The 18,895-nt window shown below is 54.8% G+C and overlaps 2 protein-coding genes across 3 annotated transcripts in view; one reads left to right on the top strand and one right to left on the bottom strand.

The window, feature by feature from the left end:
- Positions 1 to 804, bottom strand: part of LOC115872856 (translation initiation factor IF-2-like) — a 53,221-nt gene extending 52,417 nt beyond the window's left edge. The window contains exon 1 of the mRNA XM_030888128.1: positions 297 to 804. Coding sequence (XP_030743988.1) covers positions 297 to 804 — 508 coding nt within the window. The remainder of the gene's footprint in view (positions 1 to 296) is intronic.
- SLC39A11 (solute carrier family 39 member 11) overlaps positions 507 to 18,895 on the top strand; it is a 291,723-nt gene continuing 273,334 nt past the window's right edge. For both annotated transcript variants that reach the window (XM_004709171.2, XM_045299650.1), the window contains exons 1-3: positions 507 to 577; positions 6,046 to 6,164; positions 14,022 to 14,060. In XM_004709171.2, the coding sequence (XP_004709228.1) occupies positions 6,057 to 6,164; positions 14,022 to 14,060 (147 nt within the window). In that variant the 5' untranslated portion in view covers positions 507 to 577; positions 6,046 to 6,056. The remainder of the gene's footprint in view (positions 578 to 6,045; positions 6,165 to 14,021; positions 14,061 to 18,895) is intronic.

Below are 18,895 nucleotides of genomic sequence, written 5' to 3'. Positions count from 1 at the left end.
CTGCCCAGGGTACTGGCCTGAGCGCTGGTGGCCTAGTGCGCACTGTGTTGGGCTGTACACTTCTAGGGCAGCAGCTCAAAACCACCAGCTGCCTTGCTGACGGAGCCGTCTATTCCTGTACAGATGCACAGCCTCTGACACCTACAGGGCCGCCCGTTCTACCCTGTCCTCTGGGGTCCCTGCGAGTGACTCAGTGGCAGTGAGTTGGTGTGCCCCCACCCCTTTTTTCAGTCTGGTCACAGAAAGCGCATCAGGTGTTTCCCCGCGGGCTCCTTCCTGCACCGTCCGTGGCTTACCTAAAGGGACCCAGGGCTGCCTGCGCTCGGAGGCGGCCAGCACGGAGCGCAGGTGGCCTGTTCGGCCCGCCCGCGCGGGCGCTCCCCGAGCCGGCGGCGGACGGTGAACCGCAGAGTTGACGGCGGGGCGTGCGCGCCCGCGCGGGCGGGGACAGCCCTGCGAGGAGGGGCCGGGCGCCGGAGGGACACGTGTGCGGAGGGAAGCAGGAAGTGACCGCCGAGCCGGCCGGGGCGCGCCGCGGGCTGATGGCCGTGCGGACGGGGCTGCAGAAAGCACGCGAGTGAGTCGGCTCTCTGCAGGCGCGCCGGGGGTGGGAGGGGTGGGAGGGGCGGGACGTGGCCCTCCTCGTGGCAGGGGCCCCCCGGGAGCCCGCGGGGTGGAGGAGCGGCGGGCCGCCGGCCGCAGGTGTGCAGCAGGGACGAGGGGGTCTTGGGGGTTGGGCCGGGGACTCCTCGCCCGGCCGCAGGGCGTGGCCCGCCGTCCTTCTGCAGCGACTCTTTCCTTCATTGATTCAATCCAAGGCCCTTCTCATTCATTGACTGGCGTGGGTGTGTGGGACCCAGGATCCCTGAGGCGGTGGCTACAACCGGGTCTCCTCTAGAGCCGGACCACCCACCACCACTGGGAGCCGTGGGAAAAGGCAGCCTCTGATTCAGCAAATCTGGTGGGGGACAGGGTGTGCCATCCTACTATCCCATCCCATGGGGTCTGCTGGTCCGCAGCCCCACTTTGAGTATGGACATGTTAGACAGCTTTGCATCTCTCCAAATCCCTGTGGCTGGACTCCCTTGGGGGGAAGCACGACACGGTGGGCATTCCAGCTCAGGTGCCCATCCCACTTTTGCAACTTGACCAGCTGGCTGGCTGGAAACCGACTTTTGGAGGGAGAGCCACAGGCTGACCCAGGAGAGGGACGAAACAAAAGGAGATCCCTGCCCACCGGAAAGGCCTCCACGGTGCTGGAGGTGACACGCCTGGGACTGTGTTGGCATCTGTCACGTGGGCGGACGGAGAACAGCCCGTTCTGCCAGGCGACCGAGGGAGGCTTGCTGTGGTCTTGGCCTTGCCCAACCCCTGAGGAAGTTGGCACGCGGCTGCGAGAGTTGGTTTTGGCACACCTTGGCTGGCCCTCCGCCCTCCTCGCTCTTACTTGGTCTACTTGGCGAAGAAACCTTTCCGGTCCCCTGGACTCCAGCTCGGCCCCACCAATCACTCCTAAGGCAGGAGAAGCCCCTGCCGAGGTCCTGGGGCTGGGAGCCACGGCGCCGTGGAAGCAGGCCCAATTTCAGACCAGTGCTTCACGTGCCTTTCAGAGAGCCCTGGTGGCGTAGCGGTTTACGCGTGGGGCTGCTAACCACAAGGTCAGCAGTTCGAAGTTACAAACTGCTTCTCGGGAGGAAAGAGGAAGTCTTCTACTCCCGTAAGGATGTACCCTCTCGGCAGCCCACAGGGGACTGAGCTACCTGGTCCCACAGGGCCACTGAGTCAGAAGCGACTCAGCAGTATTGAGATTTGAGGGTTTTTAAACTTCACGGGCCGTAAAAGCACCTCCCTCTCCCCACCCAGAGTTTGATCAGGTGCAGATTCTGGTTTGGCAAGCCTGGGAGGGACCTGAGTTTCTGCATTTCGACCGAGTGCTGCTGGCCCCGGGACCCCTCTCTGAGTGCTGGTTCTGGGGCTGGGCGTGGGGTGGGCCCTCATTTCTTCAAACCAAGATAACCCATGGCTGTCAAGTGGCTTCAGACTCACGGTGGCTCCACGTGGGTCAGAGTGGGACTGTGCTCTGTTGGTTCTCAATGGCCAGGCCATTCTTCCGAGGCCCCTCGGGTGGGCTTAAACCTCCAGCCTTTGAGCTCGTCACCTCACCCCTTAACTGCACCACCAAGGGACTCTGTCCTTGGAGTCCCCAAACACACTGCCATGAGTCGATTCCAACTCACAGTGACCCTTTAGGACAGAGTAGAACGGCCCCTGTGGGTTTCCCAGGTCTATGAAGCGGACGCCTTGCCTTCCTCCCACAGAGCACCGGGTAGGTTCGATGCACTGACCTTCCGGTTAGCAGCCGAGTGCTTCACTGCGCCAGTGCCCTAGGGAACGGAGTTGAACTTCCACGTGGTGTCTCCAAGACAGCGCATTCCTGTGGAAGTAGACTGCCCACACTTTTCTGCCTGGCTAGCAGCTGGACGCTTAGCCACTGCACCACCAGCTGCCTCGCCCCTTTGAGGAGCGCGGATTGTAAACAAGGTGAAGTTGATTGCCCGGTGAAGCGCCTCTCAGCAGGACTTAGTCAGAGTTGTACAGACGATGTGCTTGGGTGGTTCTCACTGCTCATCTATGCACCCCGAGAACCTCCATCACCTGAAAGTGCCCGTCGGGGAGCGTGTAGCGTGTGATGGCTCTGTGATCGGGGGCTGGTGTTTAGAAAGAAGAAAGTTGCCTCTTCCACGTTGCAGCCGCAAGATTAAAACCAGTATTTAAAAGTAGAAAAAAGTATTTAGGTACTATAGACCAATCACTCAATCATCGTCATCAGAACAAAAAGCAAGCTGAAGCTGCCTGCTCCGCCAAGTCTCCCAGAGCAGTTCTCCCGAGTTCTATAGGATCCTGATGAGTAGGAATCTTTCGATGCCAGTGGGTTTCGGGTCGGAATGGGGGCAGGTGTGTTGTGTGTGTGACACAGACGAGTCCCACTCAGAGCCAACCTATAAGACAGAGTAGAACTGCCGTGTCTACCTTCCTCCACCCGAGGCTCGGCTCGCAGCTGAGTGCTTAACCTCCCCACTGCCAGGGCTCCTCCTAAGGCAGGCTGAGAAGGCTGCCATGTTCCTGCGGCGGCCCACCAGGAACACAGAAAGCAGGGAAGTTGGCCTGCTGGCCTCTAGATGGTTTGCTTTCTCCGCAGCTGTTAGAAGGCACCCTCCCTACCGGAAAACAACGCGGGGGACGAAAAGGATGCTTTTAAAGGGTGCCGGCGACGGTGGGCCTCTCTTTGCTGAGTGCCTGCTTTGGCAAATGCCGTTGGAAATTTTATCCACCAGCAGCTAGAACGAGGCAATTGGTGGAATGATTGTGATGTTTGCATTCGAAACCTAAGTGCAAGCCCCCTCGCTTGAGTTCTGTTTGGATGGTGGTGATACGGCTGGAATCCATCCGTAGGTGCTGTTTCTCTGAGGGGTTTCCAGGCTCTGGGACAAGCTGGTTTCACCTGAGCTCACCTGGGCCATCATTGGGTTTTCCAGGCTCATCAGACTCACCTGGACTCCTGGCCTTCCTAGGTTTGACTCACGGCTGAGTGGTCCAGCCCTTTAGCCCCCTGGGGCGCAGAGTCCTTTCACGGTCCCCAGGGAGAGGCCACGCCTTTGACTGTGGATCTTCAGGCCCAGGGCTGGCTGCACCTGGAAATGGCAGGGCTGAGCCCAGTGGGGTCGTGTCCAGCCCTGTGGGCGCTGAAGGCCAGCGTGGAGCTGAATGAGGCCTATGTTCGTGTCCCAGAACACAAGGTGCTCACAAAGGCCCCTCTACCTGGTAATTTTCCACAGCCAGTGGCCTGACACCCGTGTCTTCTGAACGAGGGGTCTCAGTGGGGTCAAGTCACAGGAAGGCCGACCACCTGCCCCACCCCCACCCCCCACCCCCTTTAGGGTGGGCACTGTGCTGCTGCAGGCTCATTTGCAGTGAGCTGAGGTGTCCAGGGACAGGGATCTCTTTGGGAGGTGGGGTGGGGATCTGTGTTCTTGTCCTGGCTGAGTGACCCAGCCAGGTAAGCTCGCCTTTTCAATTCCCTAAGTATTTGGGGGAGAGGGTGCCCCCCAAGCCTGTTTTGCAGAGGTGCTAGGAGTGACAGTATATCATCCCCAAACGGAAGCAACTCATGAGATGAAAGACGTAGGCGGCCAGCCTGCACCCCGAAACCCACCAAAGCTGGGCTCCAGAACAGGGAGCAGGGAGGGTCGGGAAGCCTCAGGGAGCTGGGGACAGTGGACTTAGAGGGTCCTTGGCCTCCAGAGGCATCAGGACAGCTACATGCAAGCAGAATGTGTGGGGAGGCCGCCTCTTTTTCATCCCGTTTATTAAATGCACGGGATTCATTTAGGCAGTAGGTCGTGTGTCTGGAAGGTAATGTGATATACACGCAGAGCCAGGCAGTCAAATGGACGATTCAGAAAAACACGGTTATTTGTTTCCATCTGCCTGCCCTGAAACTGTGTTACCGGGTGCACTTGATTCCTCAAGAATGCAGGCAGGGAACCCTCCCTCCTTCCACACTCGTCTCTCTGTTTCTGCATCTGGACACAGGGTGCCGTGTCCCGGGTGCAAGCTTACCCAGCACCGTTGTCTGCCTTCCACGCATTTATACTCGTGTGGTCTCCTGGCATCAGCCACAGTCACGGCGATGTCACCGGCCACCTCCTTCCTGGGTGCCCCAGCTTTCCCATGCCTTCCCGCCCACCTGGGCTTTGTTTTGCAGCGAATGCTGCCCTCTTGTCTGGAATGGTTCCGAGAAGTGCGCTCCCCCCAGGTCTGGGCACTCACCTCCTAGGACTGCCCTTGGTTCTGTTGCACTCAGGTTGCTAGGAGTCAGAACCGACCGGACAGCACCTGGTTGTCTGAAAGGCGATCTCTAGGGGTGGGCTCAGTTCCAGCTTTGAGGGGCGTCTAAGGGCCATACTCTGGGGTGTTCCTCTAGTTTTATCCAAGCAGCACGTCTGGTCTTAGGTTCTTGGACTTGTTCTACCCTTTTCTCCCGCACTGTTCAGGACCTTCTACTGTGATCCTCCTTGCCAGGGCGGTGGCTGTGGTAGCCGGGCACCGTCTAGCCCCTCTGGGCTCAGGCTGGTGGAGGCTGTGAGTCATGAGATCCACTACTTGCCAAAGTAGGAAGTAGACCATGGTCTTGGCGGCTTTGTTGCACCCGGTGGCCTCGCTGTCTCCTGAGACTGTGGTCCTGAGCCACCAAGCCCAGTGACTCAGACGCTCAAGACGTGTGGGGATGGCCCAGAGGCTTGTGTAACTTGCCCCTTGTGTGCTACCCCCAGACTCGGACATTTGAGGGTTTGTGCTACGTACAAATGCTTGGGGAGAGATTTCCTTTACCAAACCTGTGTCTGCTTGTGGGGGCAGGCCCATCCGCCACCTGCCGTCCGCTATCCACCTGGGGCTTCTGGAAGGAGCGCAGGCTATTGGATTGAGCTGGAGGGTGGTGACCACCCTGGGTGTAGTGGGGTATGGGACTTAGAAGTAGGTGGGGATTGAAGGTCAGTGCATGTGGTCCATCCTCTGGTGGGCTCAGGGAGTGACACAGGAAGCTATTGAAGCTGGGAATGCCTGTAAGCTAATCATCTGCCTTCAGAGGCCACAGAAAGCACAGGCGACCGGCCAGGCCAGGTGGGCCAGGCAAAGTGGACCGTCAGACCCTCCTGGGCTCCTGCTGTCCAGGTGACAGACACCTCCTTGAGAGCTTCCCTTTGGAGTCCTTTCCCAATGTTGTAACCCCGTTCCTGGGCTCTGCTGGCCCCGCTCCTTTGAGAGTTGCATGATTTCTGACACTGGGGCCCACCTGAATGAAGAATCGGGGGTAGGCGCCTGAACTCTGGGCCTACTGAGCTGTGTTGGGACGATGGCAGGAAGGTGCCTCTCCCAGGACAAGCCAGCCCCACTGAACCTGAGCCAGGCCAGCTCAGGTGCACGTGGTAGAACTGTCATAGCAGGTGTGAGCCGGGCTGACCCTCCTCTCTCCTCTGATTGCAGCGGTAACCAGGATGCTGCGAGGCCAGAGCGCGGTGCTCCAGGCCTTGCTGGGGACCTTCTTCACCTGGGGGATGACAGCGGCTGGGGCGGCCCTGGTGTTCATCTTCTCTAGTGGACAGGTGAGTTGGCCTGTCGGGTTCTGGGCATTCACTCCTGGGACTCCGGGCAAGCTGGGGCATCCGTCTGGGCCCTGAAACAGAATTGGGCTGCCTTCATGACATCTGCTGCCTTGTGGGTCCGTCTCTGTATATATGTGTGTGTGTGTCTTGTCTGTCTCTGTGTGTGTCCTGTGTATGTGTGTCTTGTCTCTCTGTGTGTGTCCTGTCTCTGTGTGTGTGTGTCCACTCTCAGTCACACCCTGAGGACAGGGACCTGCTCTTTGGGGTGACTGACAAGACCTCAGGGAAGAGGCAGGGTCCCCGTCCACTCTCTCTTTGCGTCTTTCGTCCTCTCTGCCCTCTGGCCGATGCCCGCTTCCAGCAGCCCTCTGGGACAGAGTAGAATGGCCTCAGGTGTTTCTGAGACAGTCTTTACAGGAGCAGAAAGCCTTGTGTTTCTCCAGGTGGGCTTTTCAACATCCACCCCCAATTTGGGGTTTCTGTACCTAGGCCTACTCCCTGGCCACCCCCCCTCCCCAGACTTGCCACCTGCTCATCCCTCATGCACCTACCCAGCCCCTCACTCACCCCACGGCCTTACAGCCTCACCTACCCCCCACATCTCCCACCTCTCCTTTACACTCCTCTCTCCCCCTACGTCTCCACCCCCCACATCTACCACACCACCCTCATCTCCATCCTCCATATGACCCACTCCCGAACCCTGCCAGGCGCCATACTCCCTCACCTGCACTGTGGGTGCCCCCACGCCCCTGCATTCCCCACACTCCTACGCATCACACCCACCCTCCATATTTCCGTGTAGGTATGTGTACCCACCCCCACCTCCCACACACCCTCCCTTCTTCCATAGCCCCCTTTAGCTCCCTGCCACATGTGCACTGAATGCATAACCCCCTCAACTCCCCCCGCCCACCACAAGGTCATAGTCTCCCCACACCCCATTCCCATGCACCTGAAGCTCATGATGTTCGCACCCCTGACCCCGCTCAATGCACAGGGCTGGACAGAGCACCTGCTCTGGGTACCTGAGGGAGGGGGGCAGACGCATTGAACCGACGACCTTCCAGTTAGCAGCCCAGCTCTCAGCCTCCTGCGCCACCAGGGCAATGCCCATGGGTTGTTGTGAACCTCTGCCCCTACTGGAGCACGCCTAGGCCAGCGAGCCACGTCCTCTGGGTTGCTCGGGATAGACCGGTCATCCGGGTGCTGAGAGCCTCCTGGGGATGTGGGGGCACACAAGCCAGGTGTGGCTGTGGCCACGGAGAGAAATCTTTCGAAGCACAGCCCCTGAACAAGAGACACTCAGGACACGGAGCAGAGGGCAGGCGGTCACCTCGCCACCCCAGCCCCACCCCTTGAAGCCCGGGGCCCTGGTGCCTTTCAGCCAGGGTCCGGAGCAGAGTGGCCTCAGGTTCTGTCCTCACCGGCTTCAAATGCGCCGAGAGGCCGTGGCTGGGGTTGGGGGGCTGTGAGTGGGATTCAGAAGCCCCGTGGGTGGGGACTCCCTGCTCATCAGGATGCATGTGGTCACCGGGTGTCCCCGGCCATTGTCAACAGTTTCACATGCCCTGCTGCTAACCGAAAGACTGGCGGTTCGAGCCCATCCAGGTGCTTCAGGAGAAAGGCCTGGGAATCTCCTCCATAAGATCAGCCGTGGAAACGTGGGGGCAGTTTCATGCTACTCTGACACCCCCTCCCCCACCGGGGTCGTCATGACTGGGCGCCCACTCCTGGCTTGTCCAGCTCTGCTGTAAACCCCCAGGTCAGTCCGAGGAGCAGGTTAGACTGGGGATCAGCAGACTGCGGCTCTATCGGTCTGTCCACGTGGCTCCGAGGCAAAATGGAACCCTTTTAATGGCTGTCATTCAGATAGAAGTGATTTCACTTATTTGTAGAAGTATTTGTGGCTCTCGAAGAATGTTTACCTTGTGAGGGGCAGGATCTGCTCTTCTGTCTCCACCCGTTCGCTCTAGACCCGTCTCCATCTGTAGGCAGGCAGGGAGCCCCCAGGCCCACCGCCCGGTTTTTCCCGAGGACAGGACTTAAATGGCTACTTCATCCCACATCGTGGGGCTGCCCCACTCTTCCCGAGACCTCCCCAGGGGATGGACAATTAGGCTACCTTCTTATTTCCTGTGTTATTCTGGGTAGACCAGAGAAACACATTTATAGACACGCATATGTGTTTAAGAAAGAGCTTTATATACAAGAGCAATTGAATATTGAGAAAACATCCCAGCCCAGTCCAGGTCAAGTCCCAAGTCTGTTATTAGCCCATTTGCCCAATACCAGTCTATAAATAACTCTTCAAACTCATGAAACACATGCGATGACACTGAATGCAGGGAGATCACAGACCAGTGGCAGTGGAAGCATCTCAGTGCTGGTGTGTGTCTATCCCCTTGTGGCTCCTCCGGCTCCAGAGCTCTGGCTCCATCCGCAAAGCTCCATAGGGCTTAACTACAAGGATGTCTTGCAGGGAGTGAGCCTATGTCCGGCACCCACTGAGCTATTTTATCTCCTTAGTGCCTCCAAATGAGGTCATCAAGCTGCTACCTGATTGACGGGCTGAACTCCACCCCTCCACTTTTAAGTCTCAAAATGACAATGGATTTTTGTAACAACCACGTTTCCTAAGGAGCCCTGCAGGTGTGCTGGTTGCGCGTTGGGCTGCCATCCGCATGGTCAGCAGTTTGAAGCCACCAGCAACTCCAGAGCAAGACTGGGCTTTCTCTTCCCTTAAACAGTGACCGTCTCGGAAACCCGCAGGGGGTCGCTATGTGTCAGCATCGACTCGATGGCAGAGTTTGTGTTTTTATTTCCTGCTCTTATGTCAGCACCTGATTTGTCCCCTGAGCTGAATATCTAAAAATGGAACATCAGAGTGATCCGCTTAAACAAGCAGGTTGCATTTCCCCGCTCCCAGGCCCCAGGTGGATTTGATTAGGGTGATTTCCCCAGAATTCTTCATTGTGTGTGTCTGGTTAGATCGGAGGCGTTGGGTAGATGCTGAGTTTGTGTCCTAGCCCACCTGGAGAAGGGTGTTGTCTGGGTAGCCCATTCCCCAGGGACAGCACCTCCTGTCCTTCTTGGGGGCCACTCGGAGCCGAGGCTGCTGGTGGCTGGCAATGCCTGAGCGGTGGAGCCAGCAGCTTGGGCACTGGGGAGTCTCCAGGGCTGTAGGTTGGTGGCTCAGCTAGGACGTGTCTATAAAGATTCTTTACAGACGTGTTGGAATCGATGGTGTGTGTGGAAACATGTGGGAGCCATTGCCCAGTTGCACCTTGGGCCGCTGTTAGGTCGGCAGTTCGAAACCACCAGCAGCTCCATGGTCTTGGGAACCCATGAGGGCAGCTTGAGGCCTTTACAGAAGGGCTGGCACAACCAGCATCAGATTCCATACCGGACTGCTATCCGCACCCCATCGGCTGCTTCAGACTCGCCTCGCTGCCCCACTCCCCACAGAGCCCACACTCCAGCCCCACCTAACCCCCTCCCAATTTCTCTCCCCTGCCTAACTCCTGCCATGCTTCCTCCCCTACTACCCAACTTCCTCCCTCCATCCCACTCAGTATCCTATTTCCCCTACCCCACCCACTTTCACCCATCACCCAACCTTCCCCATTACCCAGTGTTCCCCACTCGCATGTCAGCTTCCCCCCACCACCCAACCACCCCTGCTAACCATCTTTCCCCACTCCTGCCCAACTTCCTTCTTCAACTGCCCCAGCACCCAGCTTTCCCCACCCAGCCCAACTTCCCACTACCACCCAGCCTCTCCCACTCCCCAGTGTTCCCCAGTGTTGAACCAGCCTATTTAATCCCCATTCAACTCTCCTCTTTCCAAATCTCAGCGCTACCCAACTTTCCCCACCCCTTCTAACTAACCCCATAATCTCCCCTAACTACCCACTGCCCCTGCCCCACTCAACAGCCCCTCAAACTATTCCACTACCTGGTTTTTCCCCCACCCTCCCTCAACTTCTCCCTACCATTCAACCTCAAACCCCGCCCCCTCCCAGTTCTCCCCACAACATCCCCATTACCTAACTGTCTGCAACCCTGCCCAACTATCCTCCACCGTTCAACTTCCCAACTGCCCCCCCTCCTGCTGTGTGCCCCCCTCCCCCCGCTCCTGCCCCACCTAACCTGCTGTGCTGACCTCCTCCACCACCCCTTTGCTGCCCCAGCCTCCTCCTGGCTGCTCGGCTTCCTCCATGCCCAGCTTCCACTCCAGGAAGAATCCGCCTTCTCCTGTCTAACAGTGTGGGTCCCTGCTTTGTGCTGTGCCTGCTTCTTCCCTCTGCTTGTTTGCCACCTTGCTGACTGCCCCTGCCCGGGATTGGGGTGGGGTGGGGTGTTCTCAGTGCCATGTGTGCTGGATACCCTCGTTCAGGGGTCGCAGACTTTGAGATGGAAGAGCCAACCCTGTCCCTCACAGCAATTTAAAAATGATCCAAATATATATATGGATCTCGAATAATTTATATATATAATATATATTTACAAGCAAATTTCACATTTGTTTACAAAATATATATTTTGCAAATATATATTTATCAAAATTATGAATCATATATATATATATATATATATATATATATATTTACAAGCAAATGACATCACCATTATCTGGATAATATCCTTTAAACCAGAGGTTCTTAATCTGTGGGTCTCGACCCCTTTGGGGTTGACCATCCCTTTCACAGGGGTCTTCTGATTCATAACAGTAGCAAAATTACAGTTATGAAGTAGCAACGAAAATAATTTTATGCCCCCTTCCCCCAGAAGAATTTACTTCAGAGGACAGCACTGAAGCTACAGCTCAGGGAGAGGGACATGTCTGATCAGAGCACACGGGAGCAAATGAAGGGGGAGGAAGAGAGAGTGGAGTACATCCTGGCCCACCAAGCCTTGAGGACGATATTCCCACTCAGAGCAGCCAATGCACAGAGAGAGCCGTATGACTGGCCCCACTATGAGACAGGACATCTCCACTGACCCATAGCCCTATAGGGGACGACACTGGAGACACAGAGTAGGAATTGCACCTGATCTGATCCTACCACACCGAGGCAAAACACTAAGGGCGTGCAACAGAACAGCAAGGGGAGCAGAGCAAGGAAGTCCCGAGGGAATACCAAAAATAGACATTGGGGCCAGGGCATGGCACCCCATCAGACTTGACCGGAAAACACTCCTAAAGGTCAACAAACAGACCTTGGACTATTTACAGGCTTTTCTTTTTTTTTTGGTCATTGGTTTTTTGATGTTTTTGTTTTGTTTTCTTTTGTTGCTTTGTTTTGCTCTGTCTTGTTTTTTGTGCATATTATTATATTTGCAGGTCTATCTAGATAAGATAGGTGGTATAAATAGTCTGGAGGAGAAAACAACCCGACTGATGGTTTCGGGGGGGTACATGGGAGAGGGGGAGGTGGGGGAAAGGAAGTCGTGTTAACAAACCCAGGGACAAGGGAGCAACAAGTGATCCAAAATCAATGGCGAGGAGGGTGTAGGAGGCCTGGTAGGGCTTGATCAAGGGCACTGTAACCAAGAGGAATTACTGAAACCCAAATGAAGGCTGAGCATGATAGTGAGACAAGAGGAAAGTAAAAGGAACTAGAGGAAAGCACTAGGAGCAAAGGGCATTTATAGAGGTCTAAATACAGGCATGTACATATGTAAATATATTTATGTATGACTATGGGGAAATAGATCTATGTGCATATATTTATAGGTGTCGTATTAAGGTAGCAGATGGACACTGGGTGTCTACTCAAGTACTCCCTCAATGCAAGAACACTTTGTTCTATTAACCTGGCATTCCATGATGCTCACCTTCCCGACACGATTGCTGAAGACAAAGCAAGTGCATAAGCAAATGTGGTGGATAAAGTTGACAGTGCCTGGCTATCAAAAGATATAGCATCTGGAGGTCTTAAAGGCTTGAAGATAAACAAGTGAGGGAGGTGGGGGTGGAGAGGGGAGGGGAAAAATGAGCTGATATCAAGGGCTCAAGTAGAAAAAAAAATATTTTGAGAATGATTATGGCAACAAATGTGCTTGATACAATGGAGGTATGTATGGATTGTGATGAGTTGTACAAGCCCCTAATAAAATGATTAAAAATTTAAACACACACACACAATCACACATACACAAAAGAAAATAATTTTATGGTTGGGAGGTCACCACAACATGAGGAACTGTATGAAAGTGTTGTGGCATTAGGAAGATTGAGAACCACTGTTTTAAACATTTTCAATTTTGCTCTGGAGCCATCGAAAGAGTGGGGCCTATGGGCGAGAGCCGCAGTGTGTCACGAGCCCTGGTCTCGTGGGCGGCTGCACCCTACTCCTCCTGAGCATTGGGGTCTTCCTGGGTGTGGCTCTCACACCTGTGCCTTCAGGGAGGCCATCTGCTGGGTGGCTTCCTGAAGCCACTGGCCACACCCACCTGCCATGAGTGCGGGCTTAGGTGCTGGCTGTGCAGAGGGACATAGGTGACCTCCTCTGGCTTCCCTCGTGCCACGAGGCAGGGAACACAGGAGCCTCCACGTTCCATCCTTCTTTCCCTGCTCTGACCTCAACCGCTCCTCCCAGGCAGCTCTGCAGCTACTCCGGGTCCATCATTCGCTGCCCTGGCCAGCCAGACGATGCTCACAATGGAGGCTAGTCAGTAGGTTACCCCAAGTGGGGACCAGCAGACAGTCAGCACATAGTCACTGGTCCCTCAGCCCGCGGGGTGTCTCTCTCTCCGGTCCTCAGCCTCTCAGCCACGTGGTCGCCCACTCTCTCATCCTCAGCCTCTCAGCCACGTGGTCGCCCACTCTCTCATCCTCAGCCTCTCAGCCACGTGGTCGCCCACTCTCTCGTCCTCAGTCTCTCAGCCACGTGGTCGCCCACTCTCTCATCTTCAGCCTCTCAGCCACGTGGTCGCCCACTCTCTCATCCTCAGCCTCTCAGCCACGTGGTCGCCCACTCTCTCATCCTCAGTCTCTCAGCCACGTGGGCTCCATGGGCCAGGATGGCCATGGGCCTGCTCCTGTGTCCCACGGTCTTTGGCCAGATAAGGCCACGGTGCTGCCCCTCGGAGTCTCCGTCACAGTCGGTGGTGCCTGTGGTCCTGGCGACCTCCCACATCAGACGGAGGCCGGCTGTGCATGCACTCTTTCTTCCCAGGTCTCAGGGGCTGCTCTCTGCGGCCCAGCTTCAGCGGCGGCCCCTCCTCACACGTAGCCCTGGACCAGTCCCCTCTCCTAATGTTACACTCGCTCACGGCCGTTGAGTTGACTCTGACTCACAGCGAGTCCAGAGGACAGGGTAGCACTGCCCCTGTGGGTTTCCCAGACCTGAACTCTGCATGGGAGTAGAAAGCCTCCCTTTTCCCCAGAGAGAGAGCCGCTGGTGGTTTTGAACTGCTGACCTTGCGGTGGGCAGCCCACCCTGTAGCGACTATGCCACCCGGGCTCGCTCCTATTTGCATCGCCCTACCCAGTCATTTGGTGGGAGTTGCAGAGGCTGCGGTAACAGACCCCTATCGAGGAATGCCACTCCACCCCACCCACCCACCCTTGCTGGTCCCTGTGCGTTAGGGCGAGGACACACTGAAGAGGAACAGCTAGGAGCCCAGCCAAGGACTCAGGCCCGTGCTAGCCAAGCGCCATAGGGAAGGAACCCCGAAGGGCTGTGGGGGGGGGGCTCCCCCAGAAGGTTCGGGGCCATTTTTAAAAGGCTTGGGCGGAGGTGTTATCTGGGGTCAGGATCCCGGGACAGGCTTTAGTTGTGTGATGCTCTTTGAAGAAACATGTTGGCCTTTAAGCGCTGAAATGTCTCCTTTTCTTGTCCTTTCCAGAGGCGGATCTTGGATGGAAGTCTGGGCTTTGCTGCCGGGGTGAGTAGCAGCAGGCCCGAGGCCTGCAGACGCAGGCGTGCATCTGCAGACATGTATCCCCTAAGGCTTCGGCGGCTCCGTGTCCCTGAGTGGCCTGGAGGCATCCATGTGCTACGGCTCCTTCCCCACGTTGTTTAGTGGCCCTGCCTCTCTCGACACGGAGGTGGGGCCTTATTTGACTGCTGCCTCCAATCTGTCTCTGCCACGGAACTGACCCCGACTCACTGGGCCTTCCCGACTGGGTAGGACCGCCTCAGGGGTTTCCGAAACGGTAACTCTTTCTGGGAGTAGAAAGCCTCCTTTTTCTCTCAAGGAGCGACTGCTGGTCTTGAAATGCCGACCTCCGCCATGAGGGCTCGGTGGCCAAGCCCCCCTAATCCAAATGCACTGCTATCAAGTCGATTGCGACTCACAGCGACCCCGTAGGGCAGGGTAGGAAACCCCCTGTGAGCTTCCAAGAGTAAGGCTCTAAGGGAGTAGAAAACCCAATCTTTCTCCCTTAGCGCAGCCAGTAGTGGTTAACATTTTGGTCTGCTAGCCACAAGGTCAGCAGTTCAAAACCAGCAGCCGCTCTGAGAAAGACAGGACTTTCTACTCCCTTAAAGAGTTACCGCCTCAGGAACCCACAAGGATTGTTCTGCTCTGTGCTGTGGGGTCACTATGAGTCGATGGCAGTGAGGACTCGTGGGAGCTGCCGCCAGAGTCGATTCTTGTCACCTTGCCTCTGGGGAGCCAGGCCTCCGCTCACTGATGCGAAGTTCTGAGGGGTTGACGCTGGGCGGGGAAAACAAGACTGACTTCCAGGCCCCAAACCTTCAGCAATTCAGATACTGCCTTGTCCTCGGAAGGATAATCGAGTTATCCTTGGGGAGACCCTGAAAGGAATTTTCCAAGGCGGACTCCTCTCGGTCCATCTTGCCGTTTGGAAAGACTTCGAAGAGCGACGTGACCCTATTGGGACAAAGCACCTTTCCATTTCACCTCCTTAGTTGCGCAATCTCATTTCCCGTTGCTTCGGTTTCAAAAGAGAAAAGCAGGAATAAAGTTGAGGTTCACGTGTATCTTATCCTAAAAGCTCATTGCGGACACAGTGAGCCCGGAGGACAGGGAAGCCCTGCTCCCGGGGGTTTCTGAGACTGTAAATCTTTATGGAGCAGAGAGCCTCATCTTTCTCCCTGGAGTGGCCTGGGGGCTTGAACCACCAGCCTTGTGGTTAGCGGCCCCAGGCTTAACCAATGGCACCACCAGGGCCCTTTTGTCTTATCCTAGTCATGACTAGTATTTATCCATCAGTAATATAAATGGCCTGGTAAAAATAAAGGCCAAAACAAGAAAAAGTTTCACCCTTTATATAAACTGCACAGCCAAGAAGGCTGGACTTTTTATGTCTAATAATTATAAAAGCGCATACTATGCTGTTCTTGTTTTGAATCTGTCTTCCGCCGCTAATAGTTGTAGCGAGCGATAACTCAATCTGGGAAACTGTTATTTAAGCATTTAAAGCCCTAGGCAGCCTCAAAGGGAATTTTTAGAAGATGAAATTGAAATGTCTATAGATGTTTTCACTGCAGAGGAATGTGATAAAGAAATCAATAATAGATTTCTTAGCAGAAAATGTAAATTGCTTGAGGATAAAAATATTTTTAGTACTGGGGAATTACGTAAACATTTTTGACTGTGGAAGAACTTAATTGAGTTTGTGTGTGTGTGTGCATGTGTTGGATATAACTTGTAGGTAGCAACATGCTAAAAACATAGCACACAGCTTAGTTATTATGTATGTAATTTTTGAGTAATCGTGGGAATCAAACCCTTGTGCTGTCTGAAAGGTTGGTGGTTTAAATCCACTAGCCGCTCCTCTGGAGAAAGATGAGGCTGTCTGCAACCATAAAGAATGCAGCCTTGGAAGGTAAACAAGTGGCCATCTAGCTGAGAAGCAACAAAGCCCACATGGAAGAAGCACACCAGCCTGTGCGATCACGAGGTGTCAAAGGGATCAGGTATCAGACATTAAAGAACAAAAAATCGTATCATTGTGAATGAGAGGGAGTGCGGAGTGTGGACCCAAAGCCCATCTGTAGGCAACTGGACATCCTCTTACAGAAGGTTCCCGGGGAGGAGATGAGCCAGTCAGGGTGCAGTGTAGCAACAATGAAACATACAACTTTCCTATACTTCTTAAATGCTTCCTCCCACAGCCACTATCATGATCCCAATTCTACCTTACAAATCTGGCTAGACCAGAGGATGTACACTGGTACAGATAGGAACTGGAAACTCAGGGAATCCAGGATGGATGATCCCTTCAGGACCAGTGGTGAGAGTGGTGATACCGGGAGGGTGGAGGGAGGGTGGGTTGGAAAGGGGGAACAGATTATAAGGATTTACATATAACCCCGTCCCTGGGGGATGGGCAACAGAAAAGCGGGTGAAGGGAGATGTCGGACAGTGTAAGATATCACAAAATAATAATTTATAAATTATCAAGGGTTTATGAGGGAGCGGGGAGCAGGATGGGTGGGGAAAAAGGAGCTGATACCAGGGCTCAAGTAGAAAACAAATGTTTTGAGAATGACGATGGCAACGAATGTACAAATGTGCTTGACACGATGGAGGGTATATGGACTGTGATAAGAATTGTACGAGCCCCGGATAAAATGATTACCAAACAAACAAAAAACAATGCAGTCTTGGAAGCCCTCTGAGGCAGTTCTACCTGGTCTTGCAGGGTTACTGTGGAGAGTTGGAATGGATTTGATGGTACACACCAACATCAACAAGGTGTGTTAGACCGGGTTGGCTAGAGGAACAAATCCAGAGACACTCATAAATGTATAAGAAAGAACTTTATATCCAAGAGTAATTGCATAGTAAGAAAACATCCCAGCCCAGTCCAGATCAAGTCCATAAGCCCGATATTAGCCCATAAGTCTGATACTAGTCCATAAATCCCTATTCAAACTCATGTAGCACATGCAAATGATGCAAAGTGCAGGAAGACCATGGGCCAGTGGGTGCAAAGTTTTGGATCTAGTGGTGGTAGACGATCTCCAGGGCTCTTTTAGGTCTCAGTGTGGCTCCACGTGGCTCGTCAACAGGAAGCAGAGAGAGAGAGGGTGGCCCCCCTCCTGAGAGCCATTTATATGGGTAGTCCTCTAATCAAGCTGTGACCTGATTGACAGGCTAAACGGCTCCCACATGTTGCTGTGGGAGCCACGTTGGCACCAAAAAACCCTATCACACACGTTAAAAACAATTTTTAAAAAAAATTAGAAACCATTGCAAGTTCTCTGGAGTAAAAAGCCAAAACACAATGAAAGGAGCACCGGACTGTGAATTTCTGAGCATTAAGCTATGTGATTTTTGGTGGATTCCCTAAAAACATCAACAAACCCAAAGCAAACATTAGACCAATTCCCGTGTCACCTCCGTTTAGCTGTGTTGCTGTTTGGTGCCCTTGAGTCTGTCTTGAACCATGGTGACCCTGTGAGGGACAACTGTCACGTTCCTTCTGATTTTTAAAGTAGCCAGTAGCCAACAGGAGGTTCTAAAGTTAGAATAATTCAAGTGGAGCTTGAATCTGAACTCACCACCTCAGGAGACTAGGCAGGGCTGCAGTTCCATCGAGTGGATTGAAAGCACATGTGGAGGGTGCATGGGACCCCCCTACCCAGGCATGAGCAGTAAGAACGGTGTGTGTATTTGGGGGTGGGCGGGAAGGGCCACCGGCCTTCTGGAACCTGGGGGGCGGGGGTTAATGGTTTTGATGGTTGGAAGGGGATTCTCAGAGCTGCTTCCCCGGACTCCCAGCAAACTCATTGCCATCAATTCCGTTCCGATTCACAGCGGCCCATACGGGTAGAACAGAACTGCCCTGGCGGGTTTCCGAGTCCGTTGGTCTCTATGGGGGCAGAAAACCTCATCTCTCTCCTGGGGAGCGGTTGACGGTTTCCGACTGCCGACCTTGCGGTGAGCTCCCCACACCACCCACTTGGCCACCAGGGCTCCCACAGCAGAGCCGAACGAGGTGAGGCCGTGTCGTCCAGACGGTCTGAGACGGTCTGAGCTGTCAAACTCGCTTGTGGTTGTCATGGGCTAGTTAATATTTCACGTAGGCATTCCCTTGGCTGGGGCCGGGCTTGTAGACCATGCTCCACTGTGCCTGGATCACGTATCTGCTGGGGTTTGGAGACATTTTTGGTTGTTTTAAACAGTTGGGGGTGGTGGGCGGTGGATGGGGGACCAGTATCTAGTCGGTCATGACTAGGCATGCCGCAGCACCCAGGACAGCCTCCCCTGCAAAGAACCATCCTGCCCCAAGGGTGGGCGTGCGGAGCATGCTGGTGGCTGTAGAAGGGAGGATGGTGAGGCTCTGGACGTTGTTGTCAGGACACACGGGTCCCAGCGAGAGCCAGAACACGAACAGACATATGCACAGCTCTGCTCCCAGCAGCACGCAGGGGGGAACAGCCCCAAAGCCCCTCACGGAGAGCGGATAAGAAACTTTGGTCCCTGCATACCGGGGAGCACTTAAAACACAATGATGGAAAACACGGAGGGCCTCATGAGGTGGATGGGCCTGCGGACCTTGAAGCTGAGTGAAGTGAGCCAATTTACAGAAGGACAGATAGTCGCCAAGGGAGGGAGGGCCGGGGAGGTGAGCCAGTGGACCAGAAGGCTGGCAGCACAGAGTTGTGGTTACGGAGGATGAGCGTCCTCAGGAGGAGCATAGAAGGCGGGGGCTGCAGGCCTGTCTGGATAGGACAGGCTGGATGAACAATCTGGAGGAGAAAACAACGGGACTGACAGTTCCGGGGGGACATGGGAGAGGGGGA

The sequence above is a fragment of the Echinops telfairi genome, unplaced genomic scaffold (assembly GCF_000313985.2).
Source record: "Echinops telfairi isolate 266 unplaced genomic scaffold, ASM31398v2 ScPeMD7_7458;HRSCAF=8496, whole genome shotgun sequence".
Taxonomy (NCBI): domain Eukaryota; kingdom Metazoa; phylum Chordata; class Mammalia; order Afrosoricida; family Tenrecidae; genus Echinops; species Echinops telfairi.
This window is presented reverse-complemented; position numbering and strand designations above follow the sequence as displayed.